Source organism: Nuphar pumila, chromosome 17 (assembly GCF_984573655.1).
Source record: "Nuphar pumila chromosome 17, dmNupPumi1.hap1.1, whole genome shotgun sequence".
In the NCBI taxonomy this organism is placed as follows: Eukaryota; Viridiplantae; Streptophyta; class Magnoliopsida; order Nymphaeales; family Nymphaeaceae; genus Nuphar; species Nuphar pumila.
Genome location: NC_143265.1, coordinates 70,952,631 through 70,978,617, shown reverse-complemented (window position 1 = coordinate 70,978,617; position 25,987 = coordinate 70,952,631). Strand labels below are relative to the sequence as shown.

General features: G+C 36.6%; 1 protein-coding gene across 1 annotated transcript; it reads right to left on the bottom strand.

Moving 5' to 3' along the window:
- Window positions 1-5,382: 5,382 nt before the first annotated feature.
- LOC149812163 (large ribosomal subunit protein bL12m-like) lies at window positions 5,383-17,435 on the bottom strand. Its single transcript, XM_089992623.1, has 2 exons — window positions 16,779-17,435; window positions 5,383-5,666 (listed from the first exon to the last, which is right to left on the bottom strand). The coding sequence occupies exon 1, from the start codon at window positions 17,391-17,393 to the stop codon at window positions 16,797-16,799; it is 597 nt and encodes a 198-aa protein (XP_089848749.1). The 5' UTR covers window positions 17,394-17,435; the 3' UTR covers window positions 5,383-5,666; window positions 16,779-16,796.
- Window positions 17,436-25,987: the final 8,552 nt, after the last annotated feature.

Sequence of the window (25,987 nt, the reverse complement as noted above, 5' to 3'; positions counted from 1 at the left end):
GTGGATGGTATCCAAGGTTCCTTGAACAGCTCTCATTTCCACAACAACAACTACGCCTTCATCCCAAAACAATTGGGGTCGGTGATATGAACCAAAAAATAAAATCATTCTGGGTCTTCCACATGAATCCTTCTCCTCCAATCATTTCTATCCAATGCCATGTCCTGGGTGAGGTTCAAAGCATTCATATCCTTTCCTATCATCTTCATCCAAGTCTTCTTAGGCCTATCTCGACCTCTTTTGACTAATATGTTTTTTCATTTGTCCATCCTTCTAACTGGAGCATCATTAGGCCTTCGCCGAATATGTCCAAACCACCGTAAAAGATTTTCTCTTTTCTTATTTTCAATGGATGCAACGCCTACCTTCTTAAGTATCTCCTCGTTTCGAATCTTATCTTTTATTGTATTTCCACACATCCATCGAAGCATACGCATTTCAGCTACACTCATTTTTTGAATCTGCTCTCATTTCAATTTGTAGGATTTGAATGATATCAATGAATGATCAGATAAATCTCACACCTCAAAGTTAAGTACATAAGTGGCCCAACACAAGTGAATACCAAGCCACACCTGCATGGGTCGCCCAAGTGGCAGCAGGCACAGGGAAAAGGTGATGACCCCTTTGTCCCAGGTTCGACTTCCCGCCGAGTGTGTAGGTGCCTTTAACTGGTGGGCTCCATAATGGCTTGGGAGTCAGTGACCCCACCCGAGGTTTACCTCGAAGAGGAGCGGGCCCATTAAGGGACCAGCTGGTTCTTGACGAGGGTCCTCATAAAAGAAATGGACTTTAGTAGGGGCATTCCTTCGTATAACCATGATAGGTTTTTTAATCTATGATGGACTACTGCGTCAAGGGTGCCTGAGCATTGTGGGTGCTGTTTGATTACCCATTTATCACGAAACCTATCAGCCTATAAAAGCATTACAGGATCTACAAGACTACCACTTAGAATGCCTCGCCAATAACACATGGTACCCTAATTCAAGGACTATGAATCATAATAGGCGTATTAAAATTGGCCTTGCATTTTGAATATTAACATCCAAGCATAGGCTCCTCTAAAAAAGAAAACAAAGTAAATAAAGTTTGGAAATTTGTATACCGGGTCCTCTTTCAATTATAGATCTTATCCACTGAGAGAGAGATATTGTACTGAAAGATTTGGGTCTTCCTTTTTTGTAGGTTTTTAGGCCGTCTCCACCACTTTGGATCTTCTTTTAACCTAGCAAAAGTATGCTGGAGATCTCCCTACCTACCAATGCATGGCTGATGCCAAGCAAATACCCATGTCCATATTGTTGATGGTGATTAATTTGTTTTCTTGATCTTTCTTTCTTTCAAAGCGTAGTGTGAATGCCCTAGTTTGTGACACCAAATGTTGCTTTTTACCACCATGAAGCCTATTACCAAATTTATGTACCAACCTAGCAACACTCATTTACCTATCACGAGACAATACACCATACCTACAATACCTTTTGGCCTCTATTTCACCAATCAAGATTAAACATGTTTTTGCTCATTGAGAAGTGATCTACTGGCAGTCAATCTATCTGAGTCTAAGTTTGACATCTTAGGTCTCTTAGAAACATGCGACCGTTATTAGATCCGATATACAATTCAAATATGAAGCCTCTTTGAGTTGCATCTGGTCTCTATAATTAGAGATGGGCAATTAGCGACCCCGAAATAACCATCAATTTCGGGATCAAAAGTATGTTCTATGAAAAAAAGTAACCATATGTGTGCAATCAAATTTTAAGCACAAGAATATCGAAGTCATTGTAAAATAGGGATCTTTTCTCTTTTTTCTTAGAGAAAAATAAGGAACTTTTCTGTCGCAGACTTCTTTCATTTATCATGTTTGCATCTCTCTCTCTCTCTCTCTCTCTCTCTCTCTCTGTGTGTGTGTGTGTATATATATATATTATTGAGAAAGAGAGAGAAATGGTATGTGCTAAATGGATTTGTCTGCTCTTTTGGTATTTTTTTTTGCAGTTCCGACACCATAAATGTGTTGGGCATAGTCGATTTATAAGGAATCCACATCTGGCTTATGTGTTTTCGATGAAAAAATGATATCTGGAGCCTCAAAAATTTATAAGGATTTTGGACAGTTGATTTTTCAAACATTATAAAAACCCACCCATGTGCCAGAATCGAACACTTCAAGAGTTGATCCCTATAAAATCAAGTACATAGATCACATCTGTATGGTCATAATTTAAAAATAAAACAAAAAAACCCCGAAAAACTCAGTTAGCATATTTCATTAGTCACAAACACATCTCTCTCTCTATATAGTCACTAGAATATGAGAACTGCAATATGAGAACTATAAATATGGGCATTTTCAACACTTTTTTGGCAAATCCAACCATGTGGATGTGCTTGACATGTTGAATTTGCTAGAAACCAACCATTGGATTGTATATTTTCGATGGAAAATGTGATTTTTGAATGCTTGAATATTTATGAAGATTATGAGCCATTGACTTTAAAGCCTTAAAATTTTTTGTTTATGCATCAAAATCGGATTATTCAAGAGCGAGTCTTTATAAGACCAACATGTAGATCACATCCATATGGTTAGATTCAAGAGAAAAGAACAAAAAATTCATGAAAATCACAGTTGACACATTAATTCTCATATTCTAGTGACTATATATATATATATATATATATATATATATATATATATATATATATATATATATATATATATATATATATATTCAAAGTTGAAAATAATAGAATTTAGACTCTAAAGTCAAGCTTAAACCGACTAATTTACAAGATAAACACATGGTTTCAAGGCCCTAAGAAATAAGATTTGAACTGTGAACTTATTACTTGTAAGCCATACATTTCAACCACCTACACTTTATGATATAAAATATACAAGCAAGGCTGGGCCAAACGCGTTTTAATGAGCTAAGCATGAGCCAGAGCCATGAGCAACTAGTTTTATCATTTTTTTTTTTCGAGAGAAGTTTGTGTGTATTTAAGACAAGTCTTAGGGAAAGATACATCTTGTTCCTATGAGGAAGGCAGTATGGTATCAGCTCTTACCAGCCCAGCCATGTTTGGAAACTAATAGCTTGGATAGGAAGTGCCATTTGAGGAAGTGGGAACTGCCAAATCCTGGATGAGGTGGTAGTTGTGGTTTTCATTGTTTAGTGTAAATACAAAGTTGAGCACCTCCCATCCTAAAAGGGTAAACACCCATCCCAGCTACCAGTTTCCAAACGACAACAGCAAGATAGTTTGACCAAGTTTTTGCCAAATGCATTAATTCCTATCCCAGCTCCTAGTTTTCAAACAGTTCAATTCAAGATCTGCTTTGGATCACACTAGAACATGATTGATCTGTCACACAGGAGGGCGTACCGTTTTCCCCTTGTTTGGTCTATAAGGGACAAGGAGACGGCTGCCCCTAAAAAGCTGTCTACACTTGAATTTTTCTTTTCAGGATCTCAGAACGCCCCTTCTTTTCAGGTTGCACTTTCAAACTGTTCACGTGTCTGATGTCAATGTTCTACCAACCAAATATTACTCATCCAAGGACCAGAGCTACTTCATTCTCGGTTAAAAATTGGACGTTTCCATGTATTTGGCCATCACATTCCTGATGATGGTGGTGCCTCAAGAGAAAAGACAATCACATGTTTTTCTTGGATTGATTGAGGACCTGCCCGTTTGTTTCAACAAGGGCTTAGGAAAATCACTTTTGTAGGAAAAAGGGGACGCAGCTCAAAATTTTCTCATCCGCCGACAGTTACCAGATCCGATAAGATTTGGATTTGGTAATAAATAAGGAGGTCTGATCAAGAATTCAGGTTAAGCTGGCAGATAGTTTTTGAAATTTCATGCCAGACCAGGGTCCGCCACAAGTTCCAATTAAGATCTGCAGTTTTTTAATGTAAAAAATGATTTGGAATTTTCATTTTTGCCCGGTATGGACTTGGTACCAGCACCTCAGAGCTCGATCTAGGTCCAACACGTTGGCAGTGGTAGACACCCCTACGACTACGAGTGCCATTTCTGCCCCAGGCCTCCCACCCCCTCCCTTCAATGGGAAAGGGTTTTCTCATGAAACCCTCTAGCCCGCAGGAAAACGTGGGGCCCAGTTTTCATATGAAACTCTCATAGCTCATGGGAAAATGTGGGGCCCAGTTTTCATACGAAACACTCATAGCCCTTAGGAAAATGCAGGGCTCATGTGGGCCCCACCGAAAGGACATGTTTTTCAAGGGCAGCATTTGTTCACGTCCTGCGGGAAAAGACAGCCAGTTGAAACAAACATACCCTAAACCTTGATAGCAAGTGGTGAGGAGAAAAAAAAAATGGAGCTTCCCTAAAATTCTCTTTTTCCCTAAGGGCATGTTTGTATGCCACAGAAAATGAGCAGTTTCTGCAGAAATGCATGGGGGCCCTGATGTCGTTTCCGTGGGCGATGGCTTCGCAGCGTGCAATGCCGTGGAGCCTCATCATCAGCACACAAACTCACCCTTAGATGATGTTCATGAATATCATTTACAAGAAAAGCAGGTTGAATTACCAGCTCATACTCAAAAGATTGATTTTTCAAACAAAAAAAAGTTTTAAGCCTTTCAAAAAAAGATTGAATTTTCCTAATACTCCATCTCGATCAGAAGGCTCACTAGAATATTTGTCTATGCAAACTAGAAACAAGCAGGCCAAAAGTTCTCCTTCAATGCTGCCACTTTGTCCACACATGCATGCATTCATGTGTGACTGGTTTTCGTCTATCAACTACAAACTTGTTTTTCTTTTTTTGGGTATCATGGAGAAACCAGTGTTAGGCCCGAGAGATGCCTCGTTGACTGTGACTCTGTTTTGGTGCCCGCTGTGTAAAACTCAGCGAGCACTCCCCCTTCCAAAATACAAACTCGTCCGGTTAGAGCATCTGTTAGCAAAAGCAAATAAGCCCAGCCTGCATGAGTGCTACTTATCACTATTTTGAGGATTGTTTGCTTCGACTCCATCACAATATCTGGATATGCATAGCTTAATTGAGTTGTTAGGTCGAAATTTTTTAAGTTGGGTACAGTCAACCGTGCATCATGGAGAACTTTGCTTTTGCAAAATCAAGGGGGGGATATTGCAACAGTAGATCAGGTACCTTGGATCATGGGTATCTGAGATTGCAGCAAAAGCACTCGGAATAGTAGAAACTAATGCAGTGAGAATCACATGGATGATTTTAAACAAGATGGGGTGCAATCAATTTGAATGCCGGTTAGCTACCACACATTGATAAGCATTCACTCCTAAACGAAAACATTCATGTTGCTAAAGGACCCAGTTCTGACAATCGAAGCCTGGCGTTTACATGCATTAATGAAACAGTTTGGGCAAAAGGCTCGCTTGGGTTCTAAGTAGGAAGTTCAATGAGAAGCCTCTGGCTTAATTTTACATAAATTTTAACAAATACCATTTTCAAAATTTAACAAAATATTCCAGAAACAAAGTCAATTGGCAGCAGGGGTTCGTCAAAGGTCAATAAAAAGGAACACCACTGAGTCGCCTGTTAATCAAACAGCAAGGCCTCTCCCCATGTTAAATGGGGAACAGAAGGAATGGACTTCGAAGTAGTGAAGCTGCACCAGCTGGCATATCAAAAAGCATCGTTTCTCCTGATTCATAATGAAATCAAACATTAACTCAATACTTTAAGCATGCAACATGATGGTCAAAGAGTTCCAGCTTGAAACTGGTGCGGCTATTATGGCTCTTGTTGTTCAGATCAGTATTGACGCATATCAAAATTTGTGTTATTGATCTCATAAATATTAAGCAAAGGTGGATTACATGGTGGCCATAAAAAGTATCATAAAAAAATGTCAACTGGAGAAACTGTCAGTCAACAGTAGAAAGCAAACAGGTGACTGGAAGGAAATGGAAAAGAGTAAAACATAAACCTTTTTGAGATTCATGTATGAGCAGATAACCAACCAAAACTGAAAACCACATAAACATATATCGAACAGATTAAGTTTCTGAATAATGATATTTACACAGAGTTTAGCTACATATGAAAGATCAGTTTTGCAATCCTAGTTTCCCTTCTTTTATTACCCTTGGCTGATGCTCTACAAAAACCTGCAAACCATAGGCACTGGGTCCACAGGTTGCGTCTCATGGGTTACCAAGGCCCAAAGACAATGGTTACCTATGTCACATGGGTGCGGGTGCCGGGGCGGGGGCGGGGGCGGGGGTGCAGCACTTTCAAAAACCTTGGGTGCGGGGGTGCAGCAGGGCAAAAATGTAAAAAAGTATATATATATATATATATATATATATATATATATAATTTTGAAGTTTTAACAGTTAACATTGTCATAATATCATTCATCATGTATGCAATATATCAACTTAAATATCAATCAAATAAGTAAAGCAATTACATAAATCAACCTAAATATCAATCAAATAAGTAAAGCAATTACATAAATCAACATAAATATCAATCAAATAAGCAAAGCAAAAAGAACTAAATTACATACCAAAAGTATATCCTACAATGTATATAACGATGAAGCAATGAATCTTAATAATTTTCTTCTTCATCATCAAATGCATCATTAGAAGGAATATTGGGCCCAGCTAAATCCATGTTTGCCATGTTGAAATCATGCTCTCCCTCGAAGTCATACTCTTATGGGTTTACATCACAAAATTTGGATGTTCATTGTCTGCATTACAAACCCAATTTAAAAATGTTAAATACAATACAAGTATATTTAAATGAAAAATTAAGAAATAATCAAATAACTAAGAGAGCAAATTAATATCTGTATTCATCATTGGTTCGCGAAAGTAATCGAAGATTTGAATGAACATATACTAAATCCTTTGCACGCTTACTTGTGAGTTCTTTTCTCTTGGTTGTGGATTTGAGAATATGTGCTCCAATTTCTTTCACAACAAGATGAACTAACAGGCTGCGATAGCAATTTTAATGTAAGACGTTGGAAAAGAGGTGTTTCTGATCCAAATGTTGACCACCATTTAATAGGATTTATATTATCCTCCTCTCTCGCGAATAATGTCAGTCCATATAATCTCGAAGATGAAAAATTTTTAAACTCTTGAGTGACTTAATGTAGAAGATATGCTTCTGGAAAAAATCTTGTCATACACATATTTCTATGTCTTGATAGCTCTGGGTCTAAATTTGGAGGGACACGACCAATACCACCTGCCCGCCACTTATTTGCATAATATTTTGGATTAAGAGAATGTGTCATGCAATGCAAAGGAGTGTTGCTCTTATCCCATCTTCTGATTAAAATTGAATGAATATAGTTAAAAAAATTTGAATCATCTAATGTAGGATTTTTTTCTTCATGCTTGAAAACTATAGCTTGTATTTTTTTAATCATATTATCCCACATTTCATAAACTCTGTGAAGCATGGGCTCATCTTTATCAACTTTTCTTAACATTTCCCAAATAGGTTGCGTAAATTGAAGGAAGTATACCACTCTATCCTAAAACTCATCATCAATAATGAATTTCTTAATTTCTTGAGCCTTGATATCATCATCAGCATGATAGAATGTCCAATTTTCATCAGTCACCATGTTAACCAAAGTATTCTTCATTTTTTTAATCATCTTCACCATCACAATGATGGACGCAAAACGTGTTTCAGCGACCTTCAACAATTTCAGGTAAAAATGCCTATTAAATATAGCATTAGCACGATGGTGGTTAACAACAAAATTCCTAATGGTTTTGATATTTCTTTCTAAATCTTCAATCCATGAACATAAATCATATCTTGTGGATTTTCTTCTTCTTTGGGGTTGCAGATACTCTTTAGGGTCAGATTTAAGCTGTGTGCTACATAGGGAATCCAAAAAATACGAGGGTACTCACTCTCCAAACTCAACGCTGCACTTTTATAAACTGGAGTGTTGACTGTAATGATTTGTACCACTTTCTGATCACCCACTTCTTTTATGACTTCTATAAACAATCTCTTCAAATACTCTGCATTTTTATATTCCCCAGATGCATCAACTGCTTTCAAGAATATTGAGCCACTAAGCGAACAAACAATGAAATTGAACAGTGGACGCCTTTGAATATTTGTCCATCTATCAGAAACAATAGAAACTTCATTTTGCTCCCATGAATATTTTTTAATCTCCAGCAATCTCTCCACATTTTTCCTCTCTTCTGCAAGAAGTGTGGTTCGTATTTTTTCTGAGCTTGGAGGCACATAGTCACTCAAATTACAATTTGCCAAAGATGTTACTAAATCCTTCTAATAAGGATTTCTAGCCACATTAAATGGGAGTGAACTAAAATAAAAATACCTCCCTACTTTTTTATCCATATCCTTCCTTCCATATGTATTGAATGTTGTTTGTATCGTTCCTCTACCTCCTACATTGACTTTTCTTTTTTTTGAGCCTCTTCTTGGTGGCTTCCAAATGACACACTAATTGAACAAGAATCATTTATTGCCTTTCTCTTTTCATATTCTTCTTGTATTGTCTTCGTATTGCCTCATCAACTTTTCTGCATCCTGAAATGCCATGTCATGGTATCTTCAACAAATGAGCCTTCACTCTTGTGTAAGACCCAACAAAATCTCTTTCACAGAGCTTGCATCGAAATCTCTTGTTTTCACTACCTCCTTATCCAGTTTTTGCAAGCTTATCTACATGTACCCATAGTGGCCCTACACCATCACTCCCACTACAACTATCAACAAAACTAGCAGCAAAACTCACATGTGGGGATGAAGATGACGCAAATCATTTCCCTTAATCCATCATTTTTTTTCTAAAAACAAAAAAAAATATATTAAAATCAATTATGCAGACAATCAAGATTTATAATATTGAGTCCAATGATGAGTTGTGGAGCCTGATTCAGAGTTTTTGCCCTTACTGGGGGTTCGGAGTCTCCCCCCCTCGGTGCGGGTCCCGTTGCGCGTTCAGCGGGCGGGGGTCCAGGGAGGGCCGTAAGGGGGCAGCGCCCCCCGAAAGAATTTTTTTCTTGGGAGGGGCTCGGCCCCTCCCCTGAAATCAGAAGGAGCAGGGTGGGGGACTCGACCCCTCCCCTGCCGAAAACAGGGAGGGGCTCAGCCCCTCCCCTGCGAAAACAAGGGGAGCAGGGAGGGGGCTCAGCCCCTCCCCTGCCGACCCAACAAGAGAGCAAGAGGGTACTTGCGACGAGGGAGAGGAGGAGGTGGCGTCGGGCTCCCTTGCGAGACGTCGGGAGGAGAGGAGGTGAGCGAGAGAGCGGAGCTGCGCGGGAGAGGAGAGGAGCGGATTAGGGCAAATTTTTTTTGCCCTAATCCTCTTTCACAGCCCCTTTTGATCGGGCAACAGAAAAAAAAATTACGTTAAAAAATTGGACGAAAACGACCTTGGGTGCGTTGACCGCACCCAAGGTCGTGTTGACCGCACAGGGTGCCGCACCCGCATCGCATCAACGCGGTTGCGGCACCTGCTTTGCCGAGTCCCTGTGACTTAGATGGTTACAAATCATTTGAATAAAACAAGATTCTGGCATACTCAAACCATCAGGTCTTACGTGAGAGTCCCCTGCCCATAGATAACCCAGTAACCATGCTATAAACTTCCTCACATTTTTCACATGAATGCAATACATTGACTAACTATATCCTATTTATGATCATGACCTTCAATGCATGAACTTACAACACCTGTTACATAGCAAATACTGACCTGACTTAGACATATCACATCAGTTCTTTTCATTCATCCAAATAGTGCAATTTATCTGAGTGCATTTAATGGCTGTAAACTATGGAAAACTGTGTTTAGTTTCATAAATTTTTCTTAAAACTTTTTACAGCTTTTGGAGGAAAAAAGATCCAACCTGATTGTCCAAATTTTATTCTAAACAAACCCAACCAAACCTGAAGTCCTCCACAAAACAGGTAATGAAATAAAGAGGACATCATACTTGAGTATGAATATACAAAAAAGAAAAGTTCCCTATCATAAATAATGGAATGGCCCTTCAAATCCCTCATCCTCTGATCTGCTTACCTCGCGGCAAGTTTTCAATTAGAAAAAAAAAATTACCTCACCCTTCTTCAAGGCGAGGAGAGCTTCTAACAACACTGCTTTCAATGTTATTATTTCACTTAAAGCCATAGGCAACATAATGATTTAAATCCAAGAGTGAAAAATAGAAGACAAAGTTCATTTCAAACATTCACTGTTTCTAATTAACTCTGGTCAACCACAGTCCTATTTATGTTCTTGCAGTAACATTTCCTGTGCTTCTTACAAATAAAAAGTATTTTCCAGCAGCTATAAATAACTTTTGTAGAAAATATGAGTTTTTCTTTTAGAAGATAATTCTGGAAGTTTTGAAGTTTTAAACGGCTTAAAACACCTAGCAAAAATGAAATCTCGTAACTCCGTTAAAGTTTTAAGATCTAATCTGGGCATAAATTTGACAGACTACGCAACCCTTTTCGTACCATGCAGCTACAAAATCTTTACCACAGCCAACTACAACCTATTGAACCAACTCATAATTTGAAATTGGCCCACAACACAACATTACATCTGATAGAACGATTTCTCATATATTAAGAAGTAAAATGTTCCCATCCTCAAAGACTTGGCCAAGACTCCTAACAGCAGATTGCTTAAATGTCATTATCATCCACATATACCCAACTAAAAATAAAAATAAAAAAGCATGTCATTAGGATTTCATCCATAGAAAAATGAGTGATTATTAGTGATGGGGCTACCAGTTATCTAGCTTGATAATATCGGTCCTTCAGTTACATGCATAGTTTAAGTGCCTTTATCAACCATATACCAGTTATCTAGCTTGATAATATAGGTCCTTCAGTTACATGCAAAATTTAAGAGGCTTTATTATAGCCAAAGAAATTCTTTTATTTGGGTCATGTTACAAGCTTCAAATCATACTCCAGCAGATCAGAAACATGATTCTCATTCTGGAACGAATTAGTTGGAGCATGCCCCGTACAAGTTATATACCTGCTGAGAACAAATAAGTAATTTTATTATTATTAATCAGTAAAGACTGTTAAGATTACTCTATCCTTTTTGTATATATATATATATATATATATATATATATATATATATATATACATTTTGATTGGCATTTGGACTACGATTTGAAATGTCTTGGGTTTTGTGCTATTTCGTGACATGGTATCAGAGCAAGGCATGTTGGTCTTGGCATTTTGTTCGTGCTTGTGCTTCAAAAGAAATATTTGAATTGATGTATGGCTTGGACTCAAGACAATCGTATTCTCGTATGTATTTTTCTTTGGATTCTCTACTTTGAACTTTTATGGTATATATTTAAAAATGAATTTGAAATATTGTGGCTATTTATTAAAAATGAATATGTTTTCAAATTAATTAAAATTAGAATTTGTGGGAATTATTGTCTTTTGACATGTTTTTGCAAAAGCATGTTTACTTGAAGTATATATTTTGATTATGAATATATATTTTTTGAAAAATATCGTAATGAAAAGTATATTTTACAAGAATATGTGGTTTCTTAAAATCTTAAATACTATGCTTACATGTTTTTTCATATTATTTAAAAAAATTCATTTTTTGTTATATGTATGATGTATCGTGTTTATCATAATTGGTGACTTTATGCACATGTCGAAACATGTTCTTTAAATTTTATGTGGTGCTTTTATTGAGATGTGCTACTTAAGAAATTTTAAATTCTTGTATGTATGCTCTCATTAGTCATGCCATGGATGGTTTGTATGCTCTCATGAGTTTGCTCTATCGGCATATTATCTACATATTCATGTGTCATACACATATGCCTATGCATGTTTTTATGTGCCATTAATGATTATGTGTCATTTCAATATTATTGTTTGGTATTTTGTTGAAAAATTAGACGTTCTCAAATTAATTGAAATTAATATTTTTTCTTAAAAATGAGGTATTGTTTTATTGGCTCTTGCGTAAGCATGATAATTCAAAAAATAGATTTTGGGTATGTTAGTATCTTTATGGCTATTTGTGCATGTTCCTATGCATATCTTATGTGATCCTTCGTAAGCTTTTGTATAGGATATGTGGGCTTTAAAGTCATTAGATTATTGCATATACATGATCTTTGATCTTTTTGAGAGTATTTATTATTACTTGTACTTATGTATGCTCTTGGTTTTCTCTATAGTTCTTTGAAAAATCTCTATATATGTTTTGGCCCATTTAATGTTAAAAACCACTATTATCTCATAGATAGACTTATAATCGAGATTGAGCTACCTCTCCATATAGCTTGCTTATATCGGCCATGCTAATCCTTCATTGTTATTGATGTAATTTTGTTTTGTGAAAAATTATCAATTGTCATCTTGTTGAGCATATGATTGCACTATATTCATTCTAATTTTTTCATCTACCGTTATTTGATTTAATTTGAAACTTTATTTTTTATATATAAACTCACTTATTTGGAAATTAATTTTCGTGAGTATTTATTGCCTTCTTATGGCATTTTGTTGTCAAACACAGAATTTTATCTGATGCATCATTTCCTTTTTACCTTCTTGTTGGGGTGAGTTATGTGCACTTCAGTTTGTGTCATTTTAGATTGTCGGCTTGTAGTCTAGCTCTAACTGACAATTGTTTGATCTCTGGTTCTGTGAGTGTATTGTATCACTCATTTTTTTATTTGGCCAATGTGATTATGGATGCTTATAATTATGATTATATGTGATGGCTATCTATTTTTTAAACCATGGTGTTTCAAAAGATTATTAAAATTGATTTCCTTATTTTTCTTGATGACATTAGCTTGTTTTCATTACAAACTCTCTTTACCTCGTATGTTCTCTCCTATTACGCCTCTTATTTAAGTGTCATTATATATAGACAATAGATGTTTATTCACACTTTTGTTTGTTTTGTTTAGCCCATAAGTGCATTGTGATTATACTTTTATTCTAATAGTTGATACACTTATTTTGAGTGTCATTATATATAGACAAGAGATGTTGTCAATGTGACGAGTTATATGCACCTGTTGATTATTCACACTTTTTGTGTGTTTGTTTAGCCCACAAGTGACATTATGATTATACTCTTGTTCTAGTAGCTGATACACTTGATTTTTGAGGTTTGGAGGACTAGTGAGGTGATTGCTTGTAGTCGTTGAATTATTGTTGAGATATGCAAATATCATTCATTGTGTTATGTGGGATTTTTCAATCTCTCCATAAAAATTTAAAATTTTTACTACTCATTTGTCCTTGTATGAGAAATGGTTATTGAAATATTTTCATGCATTTTGCATTAAATATGTTTTAATTGCATAATTAAGGATACTTTAAATTTGTTTCATGATTGGCTGCCTCGCGTGTGTTGCATATATATATTGATATTCGCAAACTATCATTTCTTGATATTTATGAGATTTTAAATCTCTTCATATTTCCTATAAGGTGTCGTCTCTTGAAAGTTTTTTATTGTTATCCCTTAAAATTGGTTCATAAATGACTTTTTCATTTATTCTAAACTATTGCATGATTCATTTATATATGCATTAGTTGTGTGGTTAATATTGCTTATACAATATAATAGTTAAATGATCCATGATTATTTGTATCTTCTTAAATCCTTATTGAATGACTTGAATCATTTCGTATATCTTCCACTGTGTAAAAATGATTTGTTCTTAAAAGAAAATCTACCTATGAGTAATTTACTCTCCTTTGTGGAATTTTGGGATTTAAACTCTTTTGTGAGTTATTTCTTCGTGATATTGATGTTGGTTGAAAATCCATGCCTTTTTTTGCTTTTTGTGATAGATATATGTGAGCATTGAGTTTGAATAATGCATGTTTTCATGAATTTTTAAAGTAATTAAGGATTTATGAGCTTATCATTGAGATATTTTGTGCATGCATTTCTCTTTTTTATAATATGCAATTATGTTCTCTTATGAATTAAGAACTATGATTTCTTAAAATTATCTATTGAAGTGAGTCTCTCAATGACTATTGTGTTTGAAAAATTATTGTTTTTTCAAAATGATTTTATAAAATGATTTAAAAAAATGTTAAATTGTCTTATTAAATATTTTCTATATATTGTATTTTTGGTGTGTTTTGTCATCCTTTCTTCATAATATATAACTGATATAGTTTAATTTTGAAATCGTTTATGTTTTATGATAAATGTGTATAGTTGGGATGTTTTGTTAGCTCTATTTACAGGTTCTCAAATATTGATGATATTGAAGATCCTAAAGACCCTTTGTATAATAGAGATTATGATTAAAGATAAAGAGCATAATCAACGTATGAAATAACTTGATGAAGTCAATGAAGACATTTTATGTAATGGGTTATTTCTTTGTAATTTCAAACTCCCGACGAGTCACCATAAGTTTGAGGGGGGGGTGTTAAGATTACTCTGTCCTTTTTGTATGTATATATATATATATACATATATATTCATTGTAAAGCACTAATTGTTGGGAACTCATCCCAACAACTAGATTTGTGTTGGGAACTAAGCCTAATAGCTAGATTTCTAGTCCAATGGCTAGAGAGGACTTTCTCTATCCTCTCTTTACTCTATCTCTTCCTCGCTTTTCTCTCTATATATATGGGGTGTGTGTGCCTATTGTGGGTGAGAGACTGAGGTAGTTTTAGGGGTTTTTTTTGGGTGTTTTAGTGTATTGTAGTGAAACCCTTATGTATTTATTTCTTTTATGTATTTTTGTTTATTATGAATGAAATCATTTATTCATACAACTTGTATCAAGTTTTACGTATTGTTAGTATTCAAATACATTTTGATTGGCAATTGGAGTACGATTTGGAGTGTCTTGGGTTCCATGCTATCTTGTGACAAAGACAACAGTCTCAACAAATTATATATTAGGTTGTTTCCTCAACAGCTAGTGATATATAAAAATTTGCATGACATTTATTCATGTGAAAGACACACATCCTGCAAATGCATATAAGTTTCCCCACAAACTAATGCATAATAACATATCCATATTCAACAACAAACAAAGATGCACACCGGATGTGTGTGTTAGCGCACACCCCCTAGTGATTCCTCGTTTCTGGCCTTGCACTTTCATGCTTCTGCTGCTAATAGACTATAAGAACAACATACACAAAGTTATATTACCATGGATTCAGCTTCAAAGTTTCACAAAGTGACGAATTGTTTGTACTTTCAAGAACTAGGAAAAAAATGGAATTTAGTATCAACCACCATCAACATGCCATATCATATGTATATGAACTAGACTTTGCAAGCCCTGTTTCTCCATTGATTCCTACAAGCCTTGTCTCTCCATTGATTCCTATCTAAAGCTAAAGCCTGAGGTACTCAAATGTCTTTCATATCCCTAGTCATTATCCCTTCCAAGTCTTCACTGTCTCATTTTCTTAATTTCTAAAAACTTATAACATGCCATCTTTTCATCTTGGTGATGATGTAGTCTCCATGTAACATGTTGAAACCTATCACATTTACATTGAACACACACGGCACTCCATGAGCTTAGTAAAACCTATGTTAGACACAATCAACTCCGTGTCCATGACTTCATCTACGCTCCTTTTGTGATTTGAGCTTCTATTTCATTCTAACCTGCTGTTTTTCTTTGATTGTTTGTTATGATAAGATCATGTTTGAATTCCTTGTTGATCTTGAGTGTCCGTAACTTTTAATTGTGCAATAGAAATTTGTAAACCTAAACACTAAGTGAACAAGCAACTAAATGTGATAACTGACGCAGGTCAGCCTGCACAGGGATCAGGTAGCATTCTGAAAGTTTGATCCAACCAAGATGGTGCTAGACCACCAATTTAAGAGACATTATCAAGACTAAGAAGAGTTGAATACCAATACAATCAAGGTCAGCAAGGGCCACACAGGATAAAGAAGAATCCTCATTTTCTACTTCACATGAGACAACGTTGGGATCAGACAAAGAATGAAAATCAATGAAACATGATGATGAGGTCATCATGATGCAGGATGGCATATATAATGGATTAAGGCATCAAAATTGACCTCCTCAAGGGTTCCACACATGTCCACTTCCAAAGAATTCCCAGCTAGACTTAACATGGTTGAACATGTCTTCACACTAGAAGCTTCTAAGGATAAAAGATCACGATGATGGGTTCCATCCTGCTGTAAGTGAACGACTGGAAGGTTGATACTAAACTCGCTACTAAGGATGACTCATGGAAAGAGAACTCAACCCTCTTCACCTCAACCCTTCACAGTCGGATTTTCTTTCTGCGCATTCTACAATACAAAAAAAAACAGGAAAGAAGGAAGTTTCTAGAAGGAAACTGCATCCCATGTCTGCAAAGACCAACGATCATAATTTTTTTCCTTTTTTTTTCCATCTACCCATAATATAGATGGGCAAAACAATTGATCAGCACATCAATACAAGCACAAGAATAGATCGAAAACAACTAAAAGGATAACACACTTGATTTTCGAACAATTCATGCTGATTGTCAGAATTTCTATCGGTGGGCAATTCTGAACACTCGATTTTCGAACGATTCATGCCAATTTTCAGAATTTCTATCGGTGGGCAAACCAAATGACTAGCACATCCATACAAGCACAACAATCGAACAAAAAACAACTAAAAAGGTGAATTCACTTTTATTTTTCGAACAATTCACACCAATTTTAAGAATCCAGTTTACCAAATTCGAACAAGAACCCTACCATAAGGCTTAGCGAGTTTCACTCCATGACTGCAACTCCACCGGCACTCTTGATCTTCTCGACAATATCGTTGGCCTCCTCCTTGGTGACCCCCTGCTTCAACAGAACGGGCGCCTTCTCCACGAGCTCCTTGGCCTCCTTCAGTCCCAAACTGGTGAAAGCCCTAACCTCCTTTATCACCTTGATCTTCGCCGCGGCGTCGAACTTCTCCAGCTTGACGTCGAACGCCGTCTTCTCGGCGGCCACCTTCTTCTCGTCCCCGGCTGCGGCTGCAGAGGCTCCGCCGGTGGCGGCCGCGGCGGAGGCGTCGGAATCGGAGATGATCTGGAGGCGGGGGGCGCGGATCCGGTCGCGAAGGCAAGGGCCGAACTGCTTGAGCTCGTCGGGGGAGAGGGAAGCGATGCGGTCGGCGAGGCGGAGGACCTTGTCGGAGGGAGGCGGCCGGGGGCCGTAGGGGTCGTAGAAGGGCGGCAGCTTGTAGCGCTTCGGTTTGTAGGTCTTGGCATCGGGGAAGTCGCTTCGGGTGGTGAGCAGCCGAGCGCAGGCCGACGGACTCCTCCGGACGGCGGCGGCGACGAACGAGAGGAGCGCCTTCACGTCGGTGAGCCTGTTCATGGTGAGCGGAGGCCGCCCCGCGCGGACACCGCCCGCGTTTAAAAGCAGTGCCCGCGAGAAGAAGACGAGGGCAGAGATACGTCACATGGACATGCTCAAAAGGACACGAGGCAGGCTGCCTGGAGATCAAGTTCCCGTTAAGTTTTTAGTAGAGAAGAGACACGACACGGTAGTTAATTGGAGTACTACCCGTGTGATGAGGTCTTGGGCTCTCGCACCGGATGGTTGCAAATGGACCCGGTTTGATCAGAGTTTAGTTCCGAATCACACATATTCTTGGACCTAGAATAAGATCCGAATCTGAAATTGGATCGGATTTGGATTGATCCAATCAGTTTTTTTTTTCAGATTTGGATTCAGACCATGCATTAGGGCGGATTATATAGGGCTGGATTCTGCTTGATATGGATTTGAATCCAAGCTTTGTGGGCTTGATCTGAATCAGAAAAATATCTGATGATCTAAGATTGAATTGGGGTCCAAAATATATGTGGCAATACTGGATCCGATGAAAACATGTCCATAACATGCTCCTTACATGTAAAATATGCAATCATATTGGATCTTCATCTTAATCCCAATAAGTTCTGACCTAAAAATACTTATCGGAATTCCAACTAAAACTGAAGAATAGTCGGATTAAGCCAATATGAGTTTAATCCCAATGCATATTTGGATCTTGTTTGAATGGTCCAAATCCAGAAATAATATGCCAGATTTGGTTTGAATATTGGATCGTATTTGATCCATTTGCACCCCTGATCTTGGTTTTACGTCATATAAAGTCAAATATTACACGTAAAAAAATCAATATATTCCAAACCACTTTTGGTATCCATTTTTTGTATAGAATTTGGGACCGGATTCATTTGATTTTGACTTTAGATTCAGATCTATTGTTTAGAATTTAGGTTCAGGTAGGGGTGGCAATTTCTGACACGACCCGCCAACCAGACCCGCCAACCCACTTCTTAGGCAGGTTCGGGTTTGGCTTAAATGGGTTCGTGTCGTAAACGGGTCAACCCGCTTAACCCGTTTATTAAACGGGTCGGGTTCATTTAGGGGTATGCCAACCCGCCAACCCGTTTAATAAACTCCAAGACCATATCCGCCATTAACCAAAAATGTAGGGAGAAAAAGGGAAACACACCAAAACAAGTGGCCCTGAGAAGAACAAGTTTTTCTTCACGGCATTAATTTATTCTGCTCGCAGTAAATATCAATCCACCGCCTCAGGACCAAAACGGTCAAACCCCTTAAACTCCACCACCCCTTCAACCGATAACCCCACCACCCTTTTTTCGAACCTCTTTTCGGTGCGTGTGAGCAGAAACAGTCATGTTGGGAGATACCACTGCAGTGAACCACGCACCACCATGGTTGCTCTTCGGTTCGTTCCCGAGCCCATACTCATCGGGGACCTCGCCGGGATCCCCCCACGTACTCACCCTCCCGGTGAGCGGCGTGACCATCCCCTACGGACAGAACCACCTGGCCCACGACGCCTTTGCCGGTGGCTCCCCTGAGACCGGCTTCTACAAGGACTCGCTCGGGGACATCGCCACCGTCCACGGCGCCCCCAGGCTCACCCTCGACCCCCTCCACAACTGCGTGGGGATCGCGGCGATCGTAGCCCTCCGGGCCCTCGGTGTTCGGTCCGTCGGCATCTCGGTCTCGCTGGAGAAGGGGCTCCCTCTCGGCAACGGCCTCGGCTCGAGCGCGGCCGCCGCCGCCGCCTTTGCCGTGAACGCCCTCTTCGGCGGCCGACTCTCCGGCCTCGACCTCGCCAACCTGTTTACCCAAACCCGACCCGCCAACCAGTTTACCCGACCCGGCCCGTTTATTAAACGGGTTAACCGTGTCGTGTCGGGTTACCTGTTTAATAAATGGGTTGGGTTCGTGTTTGCCACAGCCGACCCGTTTAATAAATAGGTCGGGTTCGTGTTGAGGTATGCTGACCCGCCAACCCGACCCAATTGCCACCCCTAGGTTCAGGTTCAGATCAATCATGATCTAGCCAGTACCTGATCCGTTTGCACAGTAAACATCACATCAGACAGGAGAGAGAGAGATGAAAAACTGCATTGGGATATCCAAAGGCTTTGGATACAGGTCTAATCGTGCTTAACCTGATACCTTGTCTGACTTTTGTAAAGCAGGTCTGGTTATGAGTTCAAATGCAACTTAGGGTGTGTTTGATTCCTTGTCCAAGTTTGGACGCAAAATATAACAGACAAAACACATGTTATGTCTGTTATGTAACAATTGTACTATGTCAAGCATTTGTCTTGATTGGACAAAAAGTTGTATTCCATGTGTTCGGCATTTGATTTTATGTTGTGTGGACAGCTTGTACACATATGGATAATGGGTCGGATAACTTTATTTTGGATCGTACGACTCAATTTACCTTTAACATATGAGTTTTAACATGTTTATTATAGATTTTAGTCTTTAAATACAAAACAATATTTAAAATTTAGGTAATTTAAGAAAAAATAAGAATTAATATTTTTTGATATGTAAATACTTCAATAAGTGTTAAATTGAACCTAATTATGAAAGTTTATAAAAAAATATGGATTTTAGCCTCAAATATGGATCTCAAACTACATTCGAGTACCAAAAAATATTTACATTTTATGTAATTTGAGAAAAAATAAGAATTCATATTTTTTACATACAAATGCAAAAACCATAAATAAATCATAAAACACTAAAGTACAAAAATAAACTATAAATATACCAAAAAACCTAAACTACAAGAAAAATAAACTATACAAAAATAAACATAAAATTAAATATAAAAAAACTTAATTTAAATAGACTTATTCAAATACAAGAAAAACCCTAATCAAATAAACTATAAGAAACCTTAATTGAAGAAATTTAATTCAAAACCCTAATAAAAGAAAATCAAAGAAAAGAAACCCTAATCAAATTAAAAAAAATCCTTAATCAAATTAAATATCAAAAGCCCTAATTAAAGATATTTGATTCAAAGTGATAATCAAAGAAAAACAAAGAAAAAAACCCTAATCAAAGAAAATGAAAGACTTAATCAAAGATGTTTGATTCAAATCCCTAATAAAAAAAATCAAAGAAAAAAAGAAACATAATCAAAGAAAATCAAAGAAAAAACCTTAATCAAATCAAAGAAAAACCCAAATCAAACTAAATATAAAAAACTTAATGAAAAAATTTGATTCAAAGTCCTAATGAAAGAAATTTCTTATTTTGAGCCTTAACCAGAGAGGGAGAGAGAATAAAAAGAAGAACAATAACAACAAAGAAGGGAGAGAGAGAGAGAGGGTCGGGGAGAGACCCCTCCCCTTCGCTTGAGTTTTGTTTAAGCGGTGTACCCTGCATCCCTGTTCCCAGCGTAACATGGGGTGGAACCATTCCATGAATGCGAAAAATGCACATTTTGTGCTTTCAAGGTTTGATGGCAACGCCATTCTGCATGTTCATGACATCCTGTGCAACGCACAAAACACTCTATCAAACACCTCCTAAATCTCATTATGGATACCAGACTTGGATTCAGTGAAAATGGATTAACCCCTAGTCTCAGTAACACATAATGTGTTTGATACTGTTGAAAGAGGGCAAGGGAAGCATGGGATCCCCTTTTATGGATCAAATAGAAATCAGATTCAAAAATAAAGATTCAATAACAGACACTTCTATCTCGATTTGTATGCCCTTCATAATTGGATATTGTGCCTGTTATTGAATCTTTATTTCTATCAGTTTCGTTATAATATCATAGATCTAAACATAGACAAATCTATATTTTTCTGAATTTCCATTTTCTATTAGTTACCCTATTTCTTGTTCTTGGTATTTATTATCATGATCATCATCAATAGTCATGTGACTGAAACTTTATTAGCCAACATCAAGTCCGGATTCGATTTTGGTTCAACCTAGACACAATTGGGAAGGTTTGACCAACCCAGGTGATTGACAGTTGTTCTTGGATTGTCTCTACCTTGCTTGCAGTGGCCTACATTTATCAAGCTGATCATGACTCCCTCTTTTGATACTATATCCTCAGTTCTTATGTCCCAATTTTTTATCTTTCCCAAAGTGACCATCAAATTGACCACCTCTAATTATATGCTTTGGAAAGACATAGTTTTACCTTATATCCGATATATGAAGATGATAGGTCACATTGATGGATCCACGATAGCACCTTCTGAACTCACTACCATAGAAGAAGTTGATGGGGAAAATAAGAAAAGAAAGGTGGCCAAGCAAAACCCAATATATGACTATTGGTTATTCAGGGATCAAGGTCTCCTGGCGTATATCAATTCAACACTTTCAGAAGACATTTTGACCAAGTTGTTGATTTACCCACAACTTAAGAAGTTTGGGATGCATTAAAAAATTGCTATGCTCAACACTCCTAAGTAAATGCCTTCTATCTTAAAAGGAAGTTGATTGAGTGTAAGAAGGGAGAAATGACTGCATCAAAATTTATATTCGAGATAAAGAATTTGTGTGATCAACTTAAAATGATTCAGCAACCAGTTAATGATGCTGACAAGGTTTTATATGCTTTACACGATCTTGGTGAAGAATATGAATCTTTTGTAACTGTTATTACTACAACCCAACCTTGACCAAAGTTTGTTTTATCTTTGTCCTATGTTAATGCATCATGAAGCTATGTTTCTAAGCAAACACAAGGTTGTCAGCAATTCAGATCAAACTCCCATCCATAATGTGTTGCTTGCTACCAATAATAATATCAGCCAAGGTGGAAGAGGCATAGAAGAAGTCATGGTGCAGGCCGCTTCAACAACTATGGTTGTGGCTGCGATAGAGGAAGGTACAATAATTATAACAACTATGCTGGTTGTGAAAATTTATAGTAGAGTCAGGGGCATGAAATTCTTCCCACGCCATACCAGGATTTTAATAATAATGATAATGAAAATGCTAATAATAATAATAATAATAATAATAATAATAATAAAGGCAACTTCAAAAACAATTTTGGTTATGGGAACAATTATGAACCAATGAGTTGTTATATATGTGAAGTACAAAATCATTTGGCAGATTATTGTTGTGAAAAATGTAATGGTAAAAATCCAACAAATAATATGAGAATTTATAATTTCAACTATCAAGGAGAAAATAGATTTTATAATGATGTTAGCAGCATCAACAATCAGGCTCAATCATTTGAAAATATGTCAATGAATTCTCCTTCTGAAGCACAAGCCCGATTTGTAGATAGTGAAGCAACAAATCATATCACTGGTAATCTAGGTATTCTTTTTTCCATTGTCCCTTATTGCAGTAAAGGAGTTATTGTCATTGAGAATGAGATGCGGTTGCCTATTACCCACATTTAATGTGATAGAATTGATTCTCCTAATGGAAGCTTGGTTCTTAAGAGTGTCTTTCTTGTTCCTAGTTTAAAAAAGAATCTCATATCCATTTCTCAATTGGGTAATGTTATGAATATTAATTGTGTTTTTACTTCTTGTTATGTTGAAGGATTTTTCGAGGATAACATTCGTTAGAGGAGGCCATCATAGAAAGTTATACATGATACCCAGTCTTTCTTCGAGGAGGTTTCCTTCTTATGTCACTAGTTGTCATTTTCTTGTGAGTCCTAATAAAGATGTCTATTTGTGGCATCATCATTTGGGACATTGTCCAATCGAGTACATAAATAAGTTATGTAAGCATGGGTTTATTTCAAATATTGGTGTTGGTTTTGGTCCTTTGATGTGTTATGGTTCTTAGTTTGGGAGACATGTCAAACTTTCTTTTGATTTGAGTAATAAAAGTGCCCCTTTCATTCTTGATCTCATTCATACCGATGTTTGGGTCCTGACACCCACTTCTTCTTGTGGTTCAAGTTATTACATGGTATTTGTTGATGACTTTTCCAAATACACATGGATTTATTTCTTTAAATGTAAGTCTAAAGTGTTTGATAAATTTAGAAAATTCAAATCTTATGTTGAAAACTATTTTCATAGACGTGTCAGTATCCTTCGTTGTGATGGAGGGGGATAATTCACATCCAATGTGTTCATATAGTTTCTTAGGGACAATGTAATAAAGAGGCAATTTTCCTGTCCATACACTTCACAAGAAAATGGAGTGAATGAATGGAAACACAAACACATCATGGAAGTGGGCCTCACATTGTTACTTACTAGTGATCTGCCAAACATATTATGGACTGAAGCCTTTCATACAATCACTTATTTGATAAATAGGCTGTCTACAGACGACATTGATTGCAAAACTACTTATAAAATTCTTTGGGGGTGTAAAACATATTATTTTGCATTAAGTAGTTTTGGTTGTGTGTGTTACATGCACATAGATTAGTTATAATGCTCCAAAATTTAACCAAAAAATATAGCAATTTTTTTTTCAAAAATACAAAAAAAATAATTATTTAAGTGTGGTTAGAATTTCGGGTAGGTTATAGGCATTTGAATCGAACACTAACATTTTTTCACTCAACTTAAATCAGTCATCACATAAATGAATAAATAAACTTTTTACATAGAGTCTTAATAAAAATAAATAAATGTTTAAACGATATCCTAGGAGCCCAAAAATTAGTGGATCATGGAACCACCCACAGCATCCCACAATCACTCCAGCATTGTTCATTCTTGATCTATAGATTTATAATATATGTGGGTCATACTTCACAAGTCTCAAAGGAACACAATTCCAAAGTATGTATACAGAGTATCAAACATGAATGAGCATGCATTATTCAGAACATTTAAAGACAATATTATTACATTCATTTAGAATATATGTAAAACAAATTCATGCCATACCTTAAAAACATTCATTGAGCATATATAACATTTGAAAACCATACGACCAATATAATCCAGGACATGCAAATATCAAAAACATAGCATTTACATCATCAAAACATAGTTCAATATCAGTTCATTATAAAGTAAAGTTGCTCAAATAAAGATTTTTGTTTGTTTTGCTTACCCCCTAGGAGTACTCGCAGTTCACATACAATTTGCATCATTATAAACTTGTAGTTCAAAAAAGCCCTGGTGTCTTTAACCTAGTCAGACATTAATTTAGGTTATGTGTGCATGTATATTAATTTCATAGATTTAGGTGCACTTGGAGCACCTCATAGTTTGTTTCAATGATATGCCCAACCTTGGGCAATCACATGTGCATGCATCATACCAATGCATTACAACACAATCATAACATGCTACACACACAATAACATCACATGTGTTCATATGGCACTGCCACATTTTTTTGAAACTGCAAGCTCAATTATGATCTAACACCTGTGCAAACATGACATTATATTTTCTCGTGTGACATAAAAAAATATAACATCTTAAGCAAATCACATCAACATGTTGCACATTCACATTATCATGCACATCATTATGTTTCCCATATTCTTAGCATTCACATATCATTAACATGAATTTCATCATTGACATGCTCTTACCATCATGTTGCCCATACCATTGGCATTCACATAACATTAGCATGCACTTCTTATTAGCAATCTCATATCATAAGTATGCATATAGCATTATCATGCACCCATCATTAGTATAGGCATCATATGCATAACATTATCATATGCATGACAATATAACAACATAAACATGGCATGCATCATATGCATCATATTATGGCCAAGGTATTATGTGCATTTAAAATCAAGACCGTTTATGCATAAAACTATGCTTGCAGAATTTTACAGGCCGATAATAATTCTGCCAAAAATCTTAATGAATGCATTTAATTCTGAATTTTTTATAGGATATTCGTATACGTGTCACGATCGTACATGAACAAACCCTTACCCAATCTCATTTTGTATGAAGAAATAAGTGGTCTGAAACCACAATCTATTTTTTTGTCCCAAAGCAGACCTTCCAATGAAGCATCGATCAACAATTATACCAAATAGAATAATTTCTAAAAATTTACAGTAAATACCTTAACATGTCTAGTATATATGCAAAAAAATAAACTTAAATCTATTCACAGTAGGGAATTAAAAATGTTTTACTGTTTTTGGTTTTAGCTAAAATTACCAATCAAATTCAGAACTTATTAGATTCTAAGCCAAACTTTGCAAATTTTTCATTTTAGATCTATAAAGAATCAGGCCTTGAGATTTTTATGACATAAATTCATACATTATTACTAACTCCCATAAAAATCTCAGCCTTGGAACATGTGTTGTTTGAGATCTATAAATCCCATAAAATGGAAATTGTTTTAAACACGTTAGAGAAAATACAGAACCCTACCCTGGATTGCAGATATCATAACTCTCAATCCAGAGCTTAGATTGAGTCTATTTTTTTTTCTAAATCTTCATTAGAATGTTTAGATTCACCATGTAAAATCTTAAGATTTATTTACAATTAGTTTTTGAGAAACTAAATTTACATTGGGTTTGGTTGAATCAAAACTGTGCAGAAACAACACAAGTTTTGGAACATCCAACCCTATGCATCATATTTTTCTCAAAAACATGGGGAAAGTGTAAAGCAATTTCTAATTCTTTCAACACACAATAGATTCATGTA